This window comes from Nilaparvata lugens, chromosome 9 (genome assembly GCF_014356525.2).
Source record: "Nilaparvata lugens isolate BPH chromosome 9, ASM1435652v1, whole genome shotgun sequence".
Classification (NCBI taxonomy): domain Eukaryota; kingdom Metazoa; phylum Arthropoda; class Insecta; order Hemiptera; family Delphacidae; genus Nilaparvata; species Nilaparvata lugens.
This window is the reverse complement of record NC_052512.1, coordinates 43,963,636-43,982,281: the sequence shown is the minus strand read 5'-3', so window position 1 is coordinate 43,982,281 and position 18,646 is coordinate 43,963,636. Positions and strand designations below refer to the sequence as shown.

Sequence of the window (18,646 nt, the reverse complement as noted above, 5' to 3'; positions counted from 1 at the left end):
TCCTGTTTTATATAGTTCACAAAATCATGATTATCCTCTAAAGCATCAAAATTTACAAATAATTAGTTACAAATCATTTTTAATTTCAAGAGTACCAGTGTATGAAAGGTAGCTTCTATTGTAAGTTATGAATTTGGCGCTATAAAAATTGTCGAATAACAGGTTGAGATATCGATAGTACTATGTTGAAAATCGATATTGTTGAAGTCGATAGCTGTGATGAGTTGAATCCAACGAGCTAAATAGTAAACTATAGAGTGGCTGAGTGGCCGCTATTCCTGTTACGGGCAGCCATGACAGAGAGAGGCAAGAAGTGGCGGAAAATTTGAATGGCCTTATTGATATAATGGGAACTTGCATAAAATACATGTCGCAAATCAGTTATATTTAATAAATACTACATTGAATTTTTATCGAGCATTTTAAATATACGTATTACAGTTGTTTTGCATCCATTGTTTTGGAATGCTTTACTTGAAGCCTTGGTGGAATAAATGTAGCCTAAGTTACAGTGTTAATACTGCTTAGCCGTACAAGTGCTCTAGTAAGTTGAAATGCCATACCGTAACTGCAAATTTTTTTTAGAGATTGAATTATTTTTTATGTTATTTTGAGTAAGGAATTTTGAGTAAGAAAAAATAGTTCATGAAGACGTTTCTTTAGGTGCGTACAGACTTTCGCTCTGCTCCGCAACCGAACATCACTCCAGCAGAGCGATTGATGATCGACCGGGGAGCAAGAGTGGTTTGACTGGGGAACGCGAGAAGATCTAACATCTTCCGTAACGTTCATGATGGGTACGTGGGCGGAGCGACTGTGGTTCGATGGAGGAACGAGGGCCATACGAGGGCGGAGCGTGCTCAGTGCGGGTCGGAAGCGCGTATATCTGTGGCTTGATGCAAGAACTACCTATGTCAAAATTTCAACTTTCTCACAAATCAGCATGAAAGTTCACCTTGTATTTTCGAACTATGGCATTTCGATACGGTAATGCGAGTGCTAGAAGCTCAAAAGTTGACATTGGTAGTTCTGGCACGGAATATAAAAGTATGAATGACAATCTAAAAACATTATGTCTTCATTGGTAGTTTTTGCACTCTGAGGTTTTCCACCCCTGAGTGGAATAACTAAATCATGACATTGGTAGTATACATTTTATAACTTTTTATTGCTTTGAGATAGGACATTGGCACTTCTAGAACTGAAAATAATCGATACTAGTGATGTATTAGTGTATTGAACTCATTTTTGAAAAAAAGATTGAAATTGGTAGTTTTTGCACCAAGCCACAGATATGTGTAAGCAGCTTAACGAGCTAAATAGTAAACTATAGAGTGGCTGAGTGGCCGCTATTCCTGTTACAAATTGAACATGGGCAGCCATGACAGAGAGAGGCAAGTAGTGGCGGAAAATTTGAATGGCCCTATTGATATAATGGGAACTTGCATAAAATACATGGCTCAAATCAGTTATATTTAATAAATATTACATTGAATTTTTATCGAGCATTTTAAACATATGTATTACAGTTGTTTTGCATCCATTGTTTTGGAATGCTTTACTTGAAGCCTTTGTGGAATTAATGTAGCCTAAGTTACAGTGTTAATACTGCTTAGCCGTACAAGTGCTCTAGTAAGTTGAAATACCATACCGTAACTGCAAATTTTTTTTTAGAGATTGGATTATTTTTTATGTTATTTTGAGTAAGGAATTTTGAGTAAGAAAGAATAGTTCATGAAGACGTTTCTTTGATATCGGCTTACGGTACTTATCCACATAACTCTAAGTTCATAACAAGAAGGCAAAATATAATAGTCAAAAAAAAAAAACAAACTAAGGTCGGTATTAGACGATAATATTTCTGTCATATGCAGATCATATGAAATAAGTTGCACGAAATTATATTTTTCCTACAGTTACGTTGAAAAGTGGCCATTGCTGCACTGATTACAGAACGCAAAGAATCACTTTTCCGCTCTAGTGCGGGAACAATTTTTCTGCACTCCAGATTTGCAACATGGCAATGCAAAATACTTAGTAGGTTATATGGAGCAACAGTGCAGCAAAATCAAAATGAAGTTGGTAACAGTGACTGGGCTGCTATAGTGAGCAGAGGTGCAACGAAGCACAACAAGCAAATTATTAAGTATATATTATAACCAAGGACAACATTTTTATTCAATTTGACAATAAATTAAGGTTTTTATCAATAATAAAATCACACAGAAAAACATTTAAAGCATTTCAGGCAATTTTACCCATAATTACCCACTTTTCATATTCAATGGTAACTGTAGGAAAAACTTAATGTGAAATACGTGCGCAAAGTTCCTCTGCTGCACTCAAGAAGCCATTCCGCCCTCGCCTACGGCTCGGGCGTAAACGTTTCTTTCGGTGCAGCAAACTGTCACTTTGCGCACTAGTTGCACAAATAACTATTTTCATATCATAGAACTATACCGTCTAATACCGGCCTAACATATTATTATATTTGCTGTGGCTACAGTTACGGTAACCGGAACTCCATTCGCGTTCCGGTAAACATTTGCGCAGGCGCGGCTACCGCTATTTACATGTGCATTGTGGTGTTGATGGTTTTTGGGACATCATTATGATAACCTATCGTTTCAATGAAGTTAGTTAGAAATAAGTTTGTTAATAATGAAGTTAGCTAGTTACTTAGAAATCATAACCATGTGACCAAAAACCACAAGCACCACAATGCACATGTAAATAGCGGTAGCCGCGCATCCTCAAATGTTTACCGGAACTCGATACGAGCTACGGTTACCGTAACTGTAGCCACAGCGTATTATATTATGATCATGTTAGGCCGGTTTTGTTTGATGTTAGGCCGGTAATAGTTCTATGATATGAAAAAATATGATTTTGTACAACTTATTTCATATGATCTGCATAATGTGACAGAAATATTACCGTCTAATACCGGCCTTAGTTTGTTATTTTTTTTATGTAATATAAGCTGATGTCTATAGTTCATTCCAGTCAAGTTTGCAATACCATCATCATAATCATAAATATCATAATGATAATATTTAGTCATAGAAATCAATTTAACTCACAAAAACACACCTATTCCTGCAGTAGCAGACTGGCAATAGAGGCTCTTCTTGCCTCTTTCTGTGATGGCTGCCCTTAGTTGGCCGTGTAACACATTGAGAGCGCTGCGCTGAAAGCACACCAACAGCCGCTCTATGGTTTACTATATTTTAGCTCGTTGGTTGAATCAGTTTGTTTATTAGGTAATCGACTGTCTATCCACTGGTCACAGTGTCACAGACAGAAGGAAAATTGAATTGAATACGTTCTCAGTTTTTTGTAATAATGTTACAATATGATTTGTTTTAATTTTGTTGTATTTAATAACGTAATAAGTGTTTATATTGATTTGATCATAATCTTTCAAAATAATTATAAACGATAGTGTTTCACTTGATCTGAGAGTTGATCTCGGTAATCAACATTGACTATCGATATCTAGAAACGATTTTTATATTTTTGTAGGTTATTTTAGTTGTCATTCTGCAGTTGCATCACAGTGGTTGCATTTTACAAGTTAGTGATTGTTGAAACTGAGAAATAAAATTTTGCTTCAATTTTTACAATGTCGTCTCTATTAATTGGGATACGTTCATCTTCAATTGATTTTCAGCGTATTAGAGTGGATAATGTTAGCTTTGAAAGTAAAATTAAGAATTTGAAAGTGGAAGTTGCCAGTAAAGCTAATCTGTCAAAAGATTCTTTTGGTAAGGTCTTTGTTCTAGATCCATCATTACTATTCTGTAATTCTCATAATTAAGATGAAATATTTTGTTAATTAATTATTAATAATTCTACATTGTTAAAAGACGATCTGGCAACAGATCAAAGCAAGAAAAAGATAGCGTTATTAGTTGAATGATAGACAAGGATAGCAATACCATTGCTAATCAAACACTGCCATTATAACGTGGACCTACCGGAGCAAACTATAGATGATATGGCTATGAAACAGTCAATGATAGGCAATGCCAAGACTATATTATCTCAGCTTAAGCTGGGTTCACGTTTTTGCATAAATGCCGTCGTCGACCACGACAGGGAGAGAATCTCAGATTGGGTAGATTTCAATTTGTCTACATAACCTAAAAGATTATGTTCAATTATGTTTTAATGGGGCAGGTTGAGCTTATACTTTTTTAAGGGCCGTTTGCGCAGTATAGATTGCTAAACTCGATTGAGTTAATCTGGAAGTTTAAACTTGAATCGGTTTTCTCAGTGCATTTACTAATCCAGTTCGAGTTAAACTAGTTTAGCGTTTAATGTCCTCGTTTATAATATAAGGAAGGCTGATTTTAACAGAAAATTTGTTATTTGTTTACAAACCATCAGTAAATTGAGGTTATGTAGCTACTATTTCCTTGTTCAAAATCCGCAGAGCTGTAAGCTGTACGGTAATAAAAGTAAAGAGCGATCAAGAAATTCTTCAAAAAATGATGAAATGCTATATTACTTTTGGATACAAACTATTTAGTAGGCACCAAAAAATATATTTTAGAATGTTTTTAAAAAAGCGATTTTGTTACGCTTAAATCTACTACAGTCTTCCTCGTTTATTAGAAATCTCTTGAAAGCAAAATATCTCAGTTATGTGTTATTAAAAATATGTTTCCTAATCAAAGACCATTGTTAAAAATTGTATTTTTTCTATCAAGGGGTTTATTTTATCAAATACTGGATTGGCAGTTGCTTTACTCAAGCAAAACCATTAAGAAAATTCTCCATCATCCCAGAAATTTAAATCATTCGTTTTTGCCCAATTTTTCTCAGTTTAAAAATTACCTCGCAGTCATCTTTATCAATCGCATTAAAAATTTTTATCAATTCCTCCATTATAATTATTTTTACATTCAAATAATGATTTACTAAAACTCAAATATTATTATCGTGTACAGAAGCATTAAAAACAACCGTCGAAAAATAATTTAACATCAGTTGTTTCCCCATCAAATCTTTACAGATGTCAAGTTAATCCAAATTATTTGGTTCAAACCTCCTTGCTTTGGAGGTTTAAACTTTCCCAGAGTTTAAACTCAATACAGAGTTTAAACTGATACTGTGCAAACGGTATTTTAGTTTAAACCAAAAAAAAAAATCCAGATTTGGTTAAACTTACACTGTGCAAGCGGCCCTAAATGGCAATTTGTTGATATTATTAGAAATATTCTTCAATAATAAAGACAAATAATGAAAATTTATTTGATCAGCTGTTTTAGCACATTTGAAATTTGGACAATATACATGTCAACCATGCTTGCCGTCGTCGATTGCGGAAATTTACGCACAAACGAAAATGCACCTTTTCCTACAGTTACGTTGAAAAGTGGCCATTGCTGCACTTATTACAGAACGCAAAGAATCACTTTTCCGCTCTAGTGCGGGAAAAATTTTTCTGCACTCCAGATTTGCAACATGGCAACGCAAAATACTTAGTAGGTTATATGGAGCAACAGTGCAGCAAAATCAAAATGAAGTTGGTAACAGTGACTGCTGTGGCTGCTATAGTGAGCAGAGGTGCAACCAAGCACAACGCGCTAATTATTAGTCATTATATATTATAACCAAGGACAACGAGGACTTTAGGATTTTAGGATTAAGGTTTTTATCAATAATAAAATTACACAGAAAAACATTTGATGCATTTCAGGCAATTTTACCCATAATTACCCACTTTTCATATTCAATGGTAACTGTAGGAAAAACTTAATGTGAAATACGTGCGCAAAGTTCCTCTGCTGCACTCAACAAACCATTCCGCCCTCGCCTACGGCTCGGGCGTAAACGTTTCTTTCGGTGCAGCAAACTGTCACTTTGCGCACTAGTTGCACAAATAACTATTACGGAGGAGGTACAACACTCTCCACAATTTCCTGCATATTTGGTTGACATGGTGCTTCCAACTCAATCTCTCATTCAACCAGAATCCTAAGGCTCAACTGACACTTAGGCGACTCAGGTGGAGAAGAGACTGGACTCTAGTGGAGAGCATGTGTTTCCAAATGGTGACACTCAGACCAGTCGACTCTAGTCTCCGCGACGTCACCATTTGGAAACACATGCTCTCTACTAGAGTCCAGTCTCTTCTCGACTTGAGTCGCCTAAGTGTCAGTTGAGCCTGACTGTTTTCAAGGATATCAACATCATAAGATCCATATATCATGCTTACTCACTCCTTGTTTCAATATGGAATATAATTATGGGGGTTTCCTTTTACACGCAGTTAAATAGACTCTGCAAAAGCATTCAATTAGAGCCGCTCCAAGACAGCCCAGACTGTATCCTATCTTGTTTGTTACTTTCCTTGCCCTATTACCATAGGTAAGGAAAGTATTGCTTTCCGAAAAAATTAACGTACCCCAATTTCTAAATTTCTTTACGTTTCAAGGTCCCCCTGAGTCCAAAAAAGTGGTTTTTGGGTATTGGTCTGTATGTGTGTGTGTGTGTATGAGTGTATGTGCGTCTGTGTACACGATATCTCATCTCCCAATTAACGGAATGACTTGAAATTTGGAACTTAAGGTCCTTACACTATAAGGATCCTACACGAACAATTTCGATCAAATGCGATTCAAGATGGCGGCTAAAATGGCGAAAATGTTGTCGAAAACAGGGGTTTTCGCGATTTTCTCTAGAATGGCTCCAACGATTTTGATCAAATTTATACCTGAAATAGTCATTGATAAGCCATATAAACTGCCACAAGTCCCATATCTGTAAAAATTTCAGGAGCTCCGCCCCATCTATGCAAAGTTTGATTTTAGATTTCCAATTATCAGATCTCAGATATAGTTTAAACGAAAAATTTCGAGTGGAAAAGATTGAGCATGGACATCTCTTCAATTAATGTCCAGTAACATTTTCACCTAAAATTGAAAATAAGCTTGAAATTTGAGAAAATGTAATTATTCAATTGCAAACTGTTGGCAACTGTTGATTCTATTAAATCATTCACTATGAAGAGATAGCAGATCTCGTGTGTATCCAGCGTTATTGAACTGTCACCAGCTGGCTCAGATCTTTGACTTGAGATGCGCGTTTACACTAGCGTCAGGTTACAATTTTCATAACGGCAAGGAAAGTTGTGTGAGTGCGCCACACCAGATTTTTACTCTAATATTGGCGTATGATATTATTAGAAATATCCTTTTTCTTTTTATATTATCCTTGAAATGCAAAATTTCAAAAAACCTTGTACATACGTCGACGCGCAATTAAAAAAGGAACATACCTGTCAAATTTCATGAAAATCTATCACCGCGTTTCGCCGTAAAATGCGCAACATAAAAACATTTAAATATTAAGAGAAATGTCAAACCGTCGACTTGAATCTTATACCTCACTTCGCTCGGTCAAATATTTATACCCTGCAAAAGCATTTAATTAGAGCCGCTCCAAGACAGCCCAGACTGTATCCTAGCAGGAATTTGTTGAGTTTGGGGTTCCAATTCTGAGACAGGTCGTAGGGATGTTCCATGGGAACAATTTGCACCAGTCACGTGATTGAACAATTCACCACTTTTTCGTGTTCCCAGACCGTGCCCATTGGTTCAGAAATTTGTTTTGCTGTTGCCTTTAGCACAAAGGTTTTTTCGCCACACTGCACAGAAAGCAGCTGTTTTCCAGTCCCTGAGTAGATCTGAAAGACATTGTTTGCAGACAACTCTCGTCTGACGTCAGAACAGGTTTCTTTCCGGCCTAGGCCGGAAAGAGTACCCTTTTCCAGCCGCTAACATGGAACTAAGAAAGGTGATCAAAAAACAGCTGATCAAAAAACTTTTCATTATTTGTGTTAATTATTCAATAATTAAATCATTATTTATAATAATATCATCTTATTGTCATTTGAAATAATAAAAAAGTATAAACTCAACCTCCCACATAATTGAACATCATCTTTTAGGTTATTCAGACAAATCAGAATAAAAAATGAAAATATTGGACAATTTCCTGATATTCAGATTACCTCAGATTTGCTAGAGCTATCACCTTCCACTTCTGCTTTCGGAAGTGCTTAGTAAACAACTATTTTCATATAGGCTATATATTGTTTATTTTTGTGTGTGGCGAAAAATAGCGTTCGCACCACGGGCAAAAATGTTTTTCCGGCTCTCAATCTTTTCTAGTCCTCGGCCTACGGCCTCGGACTTGAAAACCGATTTCGAGCCGGAATAATCTCATTTTCTGCTCTAGGTGCGAAATATACTATTTTATTTGGATAGATACCGTAATTCGAAACATTTTCATTCTCGGTAAATTAAGAATCAATAAGCAAAATTTCAATTTAATCAGTTGAGTAGTTGAGACGTGATGATGCGTCATTGGTGAATTTCCTACCCCCTACATGTATAAGCAAATTATTTTCTTTATCATATTATAAATTATGTGTATTTTGAAATGAATGAATGCAGTAACAGGGTTTTGTTGATTTTCCAGAACTGGTTTACTGTGGAAATATATTGGATGATGAAGCAAGTCTCACATCTTGCGGCTTGAAGCATGGCGTGATGGTTCATGTGCTGAAGAAAAAAGCAAAAGGTAAGAGTGATCAGTGGTCTAGTGGATAGAGTGCTTGCTTAGTAACCTAGAGATCCCTGGTTCAAACCCCACTCAGAGCCAAAAGTTTTTGAACAGGTGACTCCCGTGTTATCGGATGGGCACACGATAATTGTCGGTCCCGACTGAAGCATGACAGTCGTAAGGCCCATTGACGGCTAAAATGATATATTCGGGCGAGGTGTAACTTCCGTCTGGAACTCCTCACCAATAAAAGCCATACAAATATCCTTTATAAGTCCGGTGTCCTGGAACAGTGTCTCTAGAACTTTTAATGGAGAAAATAATAGATGACAATCATGGCTAAATCTTCACAATATACTGTACTGGCCCATCTCATTAGTTTTAAAGTTGTATTCATGAGCGAGGTCTACTGTTCGCAGAACTACTAGTTATTAAGCAAAAAGTAAATGTTGAAAACTTATAACTTACTAAATGCTTAGAGAAACAATAGCATAAGTAAATATCTTATGGTATAGGGCGTTTATGACATAACTTTTACTGTTATCTCAAGCCGATAGTCTACGTAGTTCTTTCCCATAAGGTGGGACCTCCACTAAAAGCCTCGCCCGGGAAACTATCCTCATACCGTAAACACTAACTTTCTGTGCTTGTAGCGTAATATACTATTGTGTCTAAAGTCTGAGATATATTACTTTTAACATGAAGAGGAGAAACACATTTCTCCCTCCACAGTTTGTAGCTTAGACACACACAGACAGACGCACATCTTGCGCACAATTGGATGCGCCGTGTCATTTTGCTTCATGCTCTTGTGATGAAAACAATATTATACCTGCTGACCAGTATATGACTTGGAACATTGCCAGCAATAGCTGGAAGGGGAGTGTTGGTGCGTCGCGTTGGAAAGCTCTCTCACACAGACACAAAAGAAGGAGAATGCTGCTAGGTAGTGGGAGTGATTAGTGGAGGATAGAGCATCGGACCTCTCCGTCTTTGAGGAAGAGCCGTGTTAAAAGTAATTTCTCTCCCACTGCTAGGTAGTGGGAGTGATTAGTGGAGGATAGAGCATCGGACCTCTCCGTCTTCGAGAAAGAGCCGTGTTAAAAGTAATTTCTCTCCCACTTTAGAACTGTTTTCGTCCGAACTAGCATCGGCCGAAAACTACCGAACTCGTCCGAACGATCCCCCAACAAAGAAAGCTATAGATGCTCGTCCATTGCAACAGGTTCATACGTCCGTGCACGGCCGATCAAGTTTTCGATCCGGGATTTTCCGGCTCTATCCGGCCGAACTAACTAGTCGAGCTGAGACAACAAAGTGTTCCTAACATAAAATTGTTTCACAGTCTTGTTTGTTTTTTGTTTTGTTTTTTGAAGTTGTTCTGTGTCATAAAGATGTTTTACAAGCATTGTTCTATCTATTTCAATGACGGCTGAAAATTCTCCACATCATCATACTCTATAAATTTTGTCATAACGTTCATCCGCAAATAACCCTCCAAAGTCATTAAACAATATCAGTTTCCAAGATAAAATACTTCCACCTTTGTTGATATTTAGTTAATAAATGAATACTTAATCATGATTTTTACTTTCCTTGCCCTATTACCATAGGTAAGGAAAGTATTGCTGTCCGAAAAAAATTAAGGTACCCCAATTTCTAAATTTATATACGTTTCAAGATCCCCTGAGTCCAAAAAACTGGTTTTTGGGTATTGGTCTGTATGTGTGTATGTGTGTGTGTGTGTGTGTGTGTGTGTGTGTGTGTGTGTGTATGTGTATGAGTGTATGTGCGTCTGTGTACACGATATCTCATCTCTCAATTAACGGAATGACTTGAAATTTGGAACTTAAGGTCCTTTCACTATAAGGATCCGACACAAACAATTTCGATCAAATGCAATTCAAGATGGCGGCTAAAATGGCGAAAATGTTGTCGAAAACAGGGTTTTTCGTGATTTTCTCGGAAACTGCTCCAACGATTTTGATCAAATTCATACTTAAAATAGTCATCGATAAGCTCTATCAACTGCCACAAGTCCCATATCTGTAAAAATTTCAGGAGCTCCGCCCCATCAATGCAGATAGATTCCGAATTATCAGGCTTCAGATACAATTGAAACAAAAAAAATCAAGTGGAGTAGATATAGAAAATTCTGCTGATGTGGAATTGGAAAGTAAAAATAATTATTGTGTTATAATGTATTAATATTGTGATTTTGAAATGTAATAAATAAATAATTGATAATTAGTAGGTACTTTCAAGTAGCATAACTACTGAACTGGGCTGACGTAAACGGTTCCAATGGACGACCATATTCGGCCGAATTGACGGCCGGCAGATTCGTCCGATCATCCAACGGCCGAACGGATCGATTGAATACGGTTTTAGTGGACGGTTACCCTTACTGTTATCACAAGCCGATAGTCCACGTAGTTTTTCCCTTTTAAGCTGTGTGACACTGGTAGTCTCTCATATTGTGCCGTTCATACACTCTCACCCGGCAATAATCGACAGTAATCGGCTTGAGTTGACAGTAAAAGTTGCGACATAAACGCCCTATACCATGGGATATCTACTTACGCTATTGTTTCTCTATGTCTTCATCCACTTACCCTTCAGCAGTATAATGTTCTGATTTGGAGTTTTGAATAAAGATTCCATTGAGATTTCAAGTATATTTGTTTAATTTGAAACTGATATTTTTCAGATCCACCCAAACCGGCGCAAAATATGTCGGAAGCTGAAATTCAAACTTTGGTCTTAGCTTTCAGAGCTTTGACCCGATTTGCAACTTACAGGAACGCTTTACAGGTGAGTAGAACCATAGAAATAGTTATTTGTGCAACTAGTGCGCAAAGTGACAGTTTGCTGCACCGAAAGAAACGTTTACTTGAGTGCAATGGAATGGTTTCTTGAGTGCAGCAAACGAACTTTGCGCACGTATTTCACATTAAATTTTTCCTACAGTTACAATTGAATATGAAAAGTGGGTAATTATGGGTAAAATTGCCTGAATAATGTAGTAGTGTTTGAATGGCGGGGGGGCAGCTGTGTGGTGTGTGCTGTGGTGGCACTGTGCTGTCGTTGTCCTCCATTATAATATAATAATAGTAATAATTAGCGCGTTGTGCTTGGTTGCACCTCTGCTCACTATAGCAGCCACAGCAGTCACTGTTACCAACTTCATTTTGATTTTGCTGCACTGTTGCTCCATATGACCTACTAACTATTTTGCGTTGTCATGCTGCAAATCTGGAGTACGCAAAGTACTCACTTTGCGCACTAGTGCGGAAAAGTGATTCTTTGCAGCCTGCAATCAGTGCACAAATGGTCACTTTTCAGGGTATCTGTAGGAAAATAAAATGACTGTCTTTATTTTTGACCATGAAGATGAAGTTAGGGCGCAGTCGGCCCTCTCTTACACTTATACTTTGTTCAAATTAACTTCCGACTTGGGATGGACATGCACAGCAGAGAAGGCATACAGCGGCAGGGATGCAACGGCTGTTATATTGACGTTTCAACCGGCCACTGCTCTCTAATTTCCAGTGAGTATTCAAGCGCTCATATTAAACCATAGAATAAGTAGATATCCCATGGTATAGGGCGTTTATGTAGCAACTTTTACTGTTATCTCAAGCCGATTACTGTCGATTATTGTCCATTTTTACTGTTTTGACCGGGTAAGAGTGTATGAACGGCACAATATTGATTGATTGATTGATTGAGTACTTTATTTATGTAGATTACAATATATACTGGCTTATACACTTATATACAATAGCTTACAATACAGCAAAATTATAGATGAATTCACATAATATAGACTAAGAAAATAATTATTGAACTGTATATGATATGAAAAAGCAATTTGTAATATAATAACTATAGATAATAATCATATTGTTATGCATCTACATAAATTGGCGGAGCTTTGGACATATCAATGTTCATTCTTTGGAAAGAATATTAAAAATATCCTCCCCACTAACTCTCTACCAACAATATGAGAGACTACCAGCGTCATAAAGCTTCACAGGAAAGAACTACGTGGACTATCAGCTTGAGATAACAGTAAAAGTTGCGACATAAACGCACTATACCATGGGATATCTACTTATGCTATTGTTTCTCTATGGTTGAACGTAGGAAGTTTCCTCTCTGCAATCACAGACTCGACTGACTCTATTCGACAAATTGACAACTACGCTTCCACCTATGACTCAATCCATCACTGTAATTGGCTGATCTCCCTCCTTTTCTCTGCGCCGCAAATTCCTCCAAGTCAGAAGTAATTTTGTCACGAAGTATAACCCTCAAGTCAGAAAAAATAGCATAAGAAGATATGCCATGGTTTGTAGAATTCATTCAAAGTTTAGAAGCTTTGTATCAATTATTTATGGTTTTGAGTATCAAGTTGAGATGATATTGTTGTGATACTGTATCATGTGATGTGATACTGTATCATGTGAGGTGATACTGTATCATTTATGGCGATAGAGAAGAGATAGCATAAGAAGATATGCCATGGTTTGTAGAATTCATTCAAAGTTTAGAAGCTTTGTGTATCAAATTATGGTGTTGTGTATCAAGTTGAGATGATATTGTTGTGATACTGTATCATATGAGGTGATACTGTATCATGTGATGTGATACTGTATCATGTGAGGTGATACTGTATCATTTATGGCGATAGAGAAGAGATAGCATAAGAAGATATGCCATGGGTTGTAGAATTCATTCAAAGTTTGGAAGTTCTGTATCAGATTATGGTGTTGTGTATCAAGTTGAGATGACACTGTTTCATGTTGTGGTGATACTGTATCATTTATGGCGATAGAGAAAAAAATAGCATAAGAAGGTATGCCATGGTTTGCAGAATTCATTCAAAATTCGGAAGTTTTGTGTAACAAATTATGGTGTTGTGTATCAAGTTGAGATGATATTGTTGTGATACTGTATCATATGAGGTGATACTGTATCATGTGAGGTAATACTGTATCATGTGAGGTGATAGAGAAGAGACAGCATAAGAAGATAATATGCCATGGTTTGTAGAATTCATTCAAAGTTTGGAAGTTTTGTATCAAATTATGGTGTTGTGTATCAAGTTGTGATGATACTGTATCATATTGTGCAGGCCTAGCCCAACATATTATCGAATTAGCCTATCTATATACCTAAAAAAAAATCGATATATATCAAAACATAACATATTTATCGAAAATTAAGGTTGATGTAAAACAATTTTCTGAACATTTTTTGTTGCTAATTCAATGTAGAATCTATAATTTCCGGCTGTTACACCATTTGTGGACATACTGTATTGTGAGGTCCACGTTATAGAGAACACTATTACTATATTAAAATATAATTGATTATTTAAAACGAGAATGAACAGTTAATATTACATCAATTAACCTTTATCAGCTACCGTCTATAGAAGGCATTGACAAGACAGAGGATCGGCAACGTTGTTCTCCTATCTTTCTCCTGTTTTTGGTAGAGAGTTAGTGGGGAGGATATTTTTAATATTGTTTCCGAAGAATGGACATTGATATGTCCAAAGCTCCGCCAATTTATGTAGATGCATAACAATATAATTATTATCTATAGTTATTATATTACAAATTGCTTTTTCATATCATATACAGTTCAATAATTATTTTCTTAGTCTATATTATGTAAATTCATCTATAATTTTGCTGTATTGTAAGCTATTGTATATAAGTGTATAAGCCAGTATATATTGTAATCTACATAAATAAAGTACTCAATCAATCAATCCACTGCCATTATAACATGGAACTCACTATAGAGGCAGTGGAGAAAGATAGGAGAACAGCGTAGCTGATACTCTGCCATGTTACTGCCTTTTGTTGGAGATATCTAATATTTTTCTTTAAATTTTACAGAGACTGAGCCGACCTGATATACTGGATAATATAATAGCAATCACTCCTGGATTAAGTCAGGACCCAGTGGCTATTTCAATGATACAAAATCCCGAGCTGCTTGCTCGTATGGGAGATATAGATACTGTGAGACGGTTAGTATTTTATTTTTTAATTGAAATTGATTAATTTTTGGATATTTAATTTACTTTTCCTACAGTTACGTTGAAAAGTGGCCATTGCTGCACTGATTACAGAACGCAAAGAATCACTTTTCCGCTCTAGTGCGGGAAAACTTTTTCTGCACTCCAGATTTGCAACATGGCAACGCAAAATACTTAGTAGGTTATATGGAGCAACAGTGCAGCAAAATCAAAATGAAGTTGGTAACAGTGACTGCTGTGGCTGCTATAGTGAGCAGAGGTGCAACCAAGCACAACGCGCTAATTATTAGTATTATATATTATAACCAACGACAACGAGGACTTTAGGATTTTAGGATTAAGGTTTTTATCAATAATAAAATTACACAGAAAAACATTTGTTGCATTTCAGGCAATTTTACCCATAATTACCCACTTTTCATATTCAATGGTAACTGTAGGAAAAACTTAATGTGAAATACGTGCGCAAAGTTCCTCTGCTGCACTCAAGAAACCATTCCGCCCTCGCCTACGGCTCGGGCGTAAACGTTTCTTTCGGTGCAGCAAACTGTCACTTTGCGCACTAGTTGCACAAATAACTATTTCAACTTATATTACTTCACTTCACATTACTGGTTCGATAATACTCCTTGAGAATTTATTTTTCCTCCACCTACTGTCTAAAGTACTTACTTTACTCCCTGAAACCTAATACTAAAGTGTCACTTTTTCGCTTTCGGTAGTAAAAAACAGAAAAACTCCCTAGGGAGTAAAAGTGACTCCATTTAAATAACATGGGGAGCATCTCTATTTTGAAACTTACATTGTAATAGGTTAGAAGGTCTAAGCTCAGATGAGAAAGCATAATAGAGGTGTCTGTCATTGAGTCAACTGAATTCAATACCACAACCAGAAATTTGATCAACTCATGAAATATATGTTTGTATGATATTATATTCTTAATATTAGTAGATGATAAAAATGTATACAATTTTTAAAATATTTTATTCTATTCAAAATACCAGCCAACAAATATTTTTGATCTGCAATTCAAATCTGAACCGCGTGATCTGGAGTCAGCCATTTTTGGTAGCTGCTCAGCTGATATAATTGTTACAACTTTTGCCGATAGATAGCGCAATCGGCAGTGCCAATCAGACGACCAGTTTTTAGGTTTTAGATTTAGGTTATGTTGTTAGGAATCATTGTCACCAATACGTAAGTTATTAGAATGATTTTATTTGCAGTTTCTATAAAAAAATGTAGATGGAGGAAAAATGTTGTGTACATCACGAGCGAAAAATACTTTTTCTCCCTCAGGAAAATTGCTGCCCTCGGCTTCGCCTCGGGCTTCAAACTTTTTCCCCACAGGGAGAAAAAGTCGTACTTTTCACTCTAGATATACAAATAACTAATTATTGACAAGTGGTGGAAATTTTGAATTTAGTGATTCTGTTAGAAGGACGAAAAACCACTTGAGTGCTTGATAATGGCCCATATGAATAAAACCACAGCAAATGCTCATGAGCAAAAGCATTGAGCATAAGGTTTTGCTCATGAGCAAAATGTAGAAGCAAAAGCATTTGCTCATTTTGATATGAATAAGCTTTACCTTATGCTCCTGAACTCTGGAGCAAATGCTCACGTATTTTAAAGATTTTTCATCAGCTGATTCGCTTTTGTAGCCTTAATTTGTATTTATAGCTCACGGAAGCGCTAAATATGCAAACAGGGGGCACCGCTTGTGTTTGCGTCGTCTGCTCTGTTTTCTATATTTATGAATACAGTTTTAGGTTAGTTGAGTGTAGAATTCTGAAATAATAGCGTGAGAAAATGTCATCTCTATAATAATCTTCTGCATATTCTTATAATATCAATAGCCTTCTTATAATCGTCTACACTCTCATATTCTTAAATGCCTATTTCCTATTTTGTGATGGCTATCTTTATAACAGGTAGCTTTTTTATTTATTCTTTTGGAATAATGGTGATATATATCATGGTTGAATCTAAAAAAGAGTTTTATAGTTCTACACTATTGGTTGTGATAGTATCTGGTATAGTTTCCTCTTCCTCATACGAATTAGTTGAGCCATTCTACTATGAGCAAAAGGTGATAAGCTGCTCTAGACTAGACTCACCTTTTTTGAAGCATTTGCTTCAAAAGTTGAGCAAATGCTCTAGTTTATTCATACAATTTTGAGCAAAAGCTTTTACTTTTGAGCAAATGCTCAAACTATTTTTTTGATGAGCATGAGCAAAAGGTTTTGCTCACGTTTATTCATAGAAAATGAAGCAAATGCTCCATATTTCAGAAGTATGAGCAAATGCTCAACTTTGTTCATATGGCCCAATGTGTTTTCGCCACACTGCACAGAAAGCAGCTGTTTTCCAGTCCCTACGTAGATCTGAAAGACATTGTTTGCAGACGACTCTCGTCTGACGTCAGAACAGGTTTCTTTCCGACCTAGGCCGGAAAGAGTACCCTTTCCAGCCGCTAACATGGAACTAAGAAAGGTGAAAGAGGAAAGAGTTTCTCCTACAACTGCGCGTAAAGAAAAAATTTACATACTCAATTCTTCTCGTATTTCTGAGGTGAATATACTTTTTCGCTCGCTAACCATCCGCGCATGCGCAGAAGAGTTTCTTTACGCTCGCTAATCAGCTGATAAGCAGCTTGCCAAAAGACAAACCACTCTCGGTCAGATCTTAACCTAAAAATTCGTTAATTGTTCCGATTCTGCAGCCATGATGGATATCAGTGTAGACGAATTATTATTAACTCCGCCAGATATAAGAGTGATTTAACAGGTTTGTGCAGTTGTAGAAAAAAATTTGTATAAGAATAAGAATAAGAATAAGAATTCTTTATTGCCGTTGAACAAAATTAATCGCAATAGGCAGTGTCAATATGCAGTAAAGCTTTAGAATACAAACATACACATAAAAAGTCATATTCAAATATACTTAATAATAAATATAAGTCAGGAAACATACAATACAATACTATCAAAATATTTAAAAGTTCAATAAAATATTATAAAAAAGCAGGCTATTGTAATTATTATTATTTTTGTATGGTACTTGATAAACACCTGGAAAACCACACTGTTACTGATTATACACTAACATTTACTACATTTCAAAGCACCAAACATCATCATGATTTTAAATATTCGTCGACCGAATAGTAACCATTCTGTTTTAAAATCAAACTAACTGCATTTTTAAATCTATTAACAGGCAGGGTTTTAACATTTACTGGCAACTTATTAAACAAAGCGAATTGTAAAAACATGTGACTTTTCAAACTCTTGGTCAGTCTTATTTTAGGGGTAACAATGTTTTCTTTATTCCTTGTATTATAGGTATGGTAATCACTGTGTCTGGGAAAGTTCTGTAATCTTTTTTTCACATGCATAACATTATATAGAATATATAAAGATGGCAAGGTCAGAATACCATGTTTAATGAAGTGTGGCTTACATGATTCTCTCTGGGGAAGGTCTAGGATAGCCCTAATAGCTTTTTTTTGCCATATGAAGACTCTCTTGTGTGTTGTCGAGTTCCCCCACATTCTAACACCATAAGCCAAATGAGAGTGAAAAAGACCATAATATGTCATCATTACTGTATCAGAGCTTACAGAATTTTTCAGTCGCCTCAGAAGATATACTACTCTGGCTAAGCGTTTACATAGACCATCAACATGCTCCTCCCAATTGAGTTTAGCATCCAAGATTATACCCAAAAGTTTCACTGGTTTCAAAACTTCTTTGTCAAGACCTGCTGAGTGTCCCAATTGAAATATTATTTTCTCCGTTTTCTCTTCATTTATCTTAAGCTTATTGGTTGAATACCATGTTTTAGCTTGTACCAAAGATCCATCAAGCTTCTTATTGATATTTTCTATGCTCACATCTGACTGAATTAAGGTGGTGTCATCAGCATACATCACGGAAAGACCCGATACATTGAAGCTAAAATCGTTTACAAATACCAAAAAGAGAAACGGTCCAAGTACCGATC

General features: G+C 36.2%; 1 protein-coding gene across 1 annotated transcript in view; it reads left to right on the top strand.

The window, feature by feature from the left end:
* The first annotated feature begins 3,270 nt into the window (after nt 1-3,270).
* The window catches only part of LOC111054738 (ubiquitin-like protein 7), a 46,311-nt gene continuing 30,935 nt past the window's right edge, over nt 3,271-18,646 (top strand). Inside the window, exons 1-4 of the mRNA XM_039435946.1 lie at nt 3,271-3,767; nt 8,494-8,595; nt 11,288-11,391; nt 14,496-14,629. Coding sequence (XP_039291880.1) covers nt 3,626-3,767; nt 8,494-8,595; nt 11,288-11,391; nt 14,496-14,629 — 482 coding nt within the window. The 5' untranslated portion in view covers nt 3,271-3,625. The remainder of the gene's footprint in view (nt 3,768-8,493; nt 8,596-11,287; nt 11,392-14,495; nt 14,630-18,646) is intronic.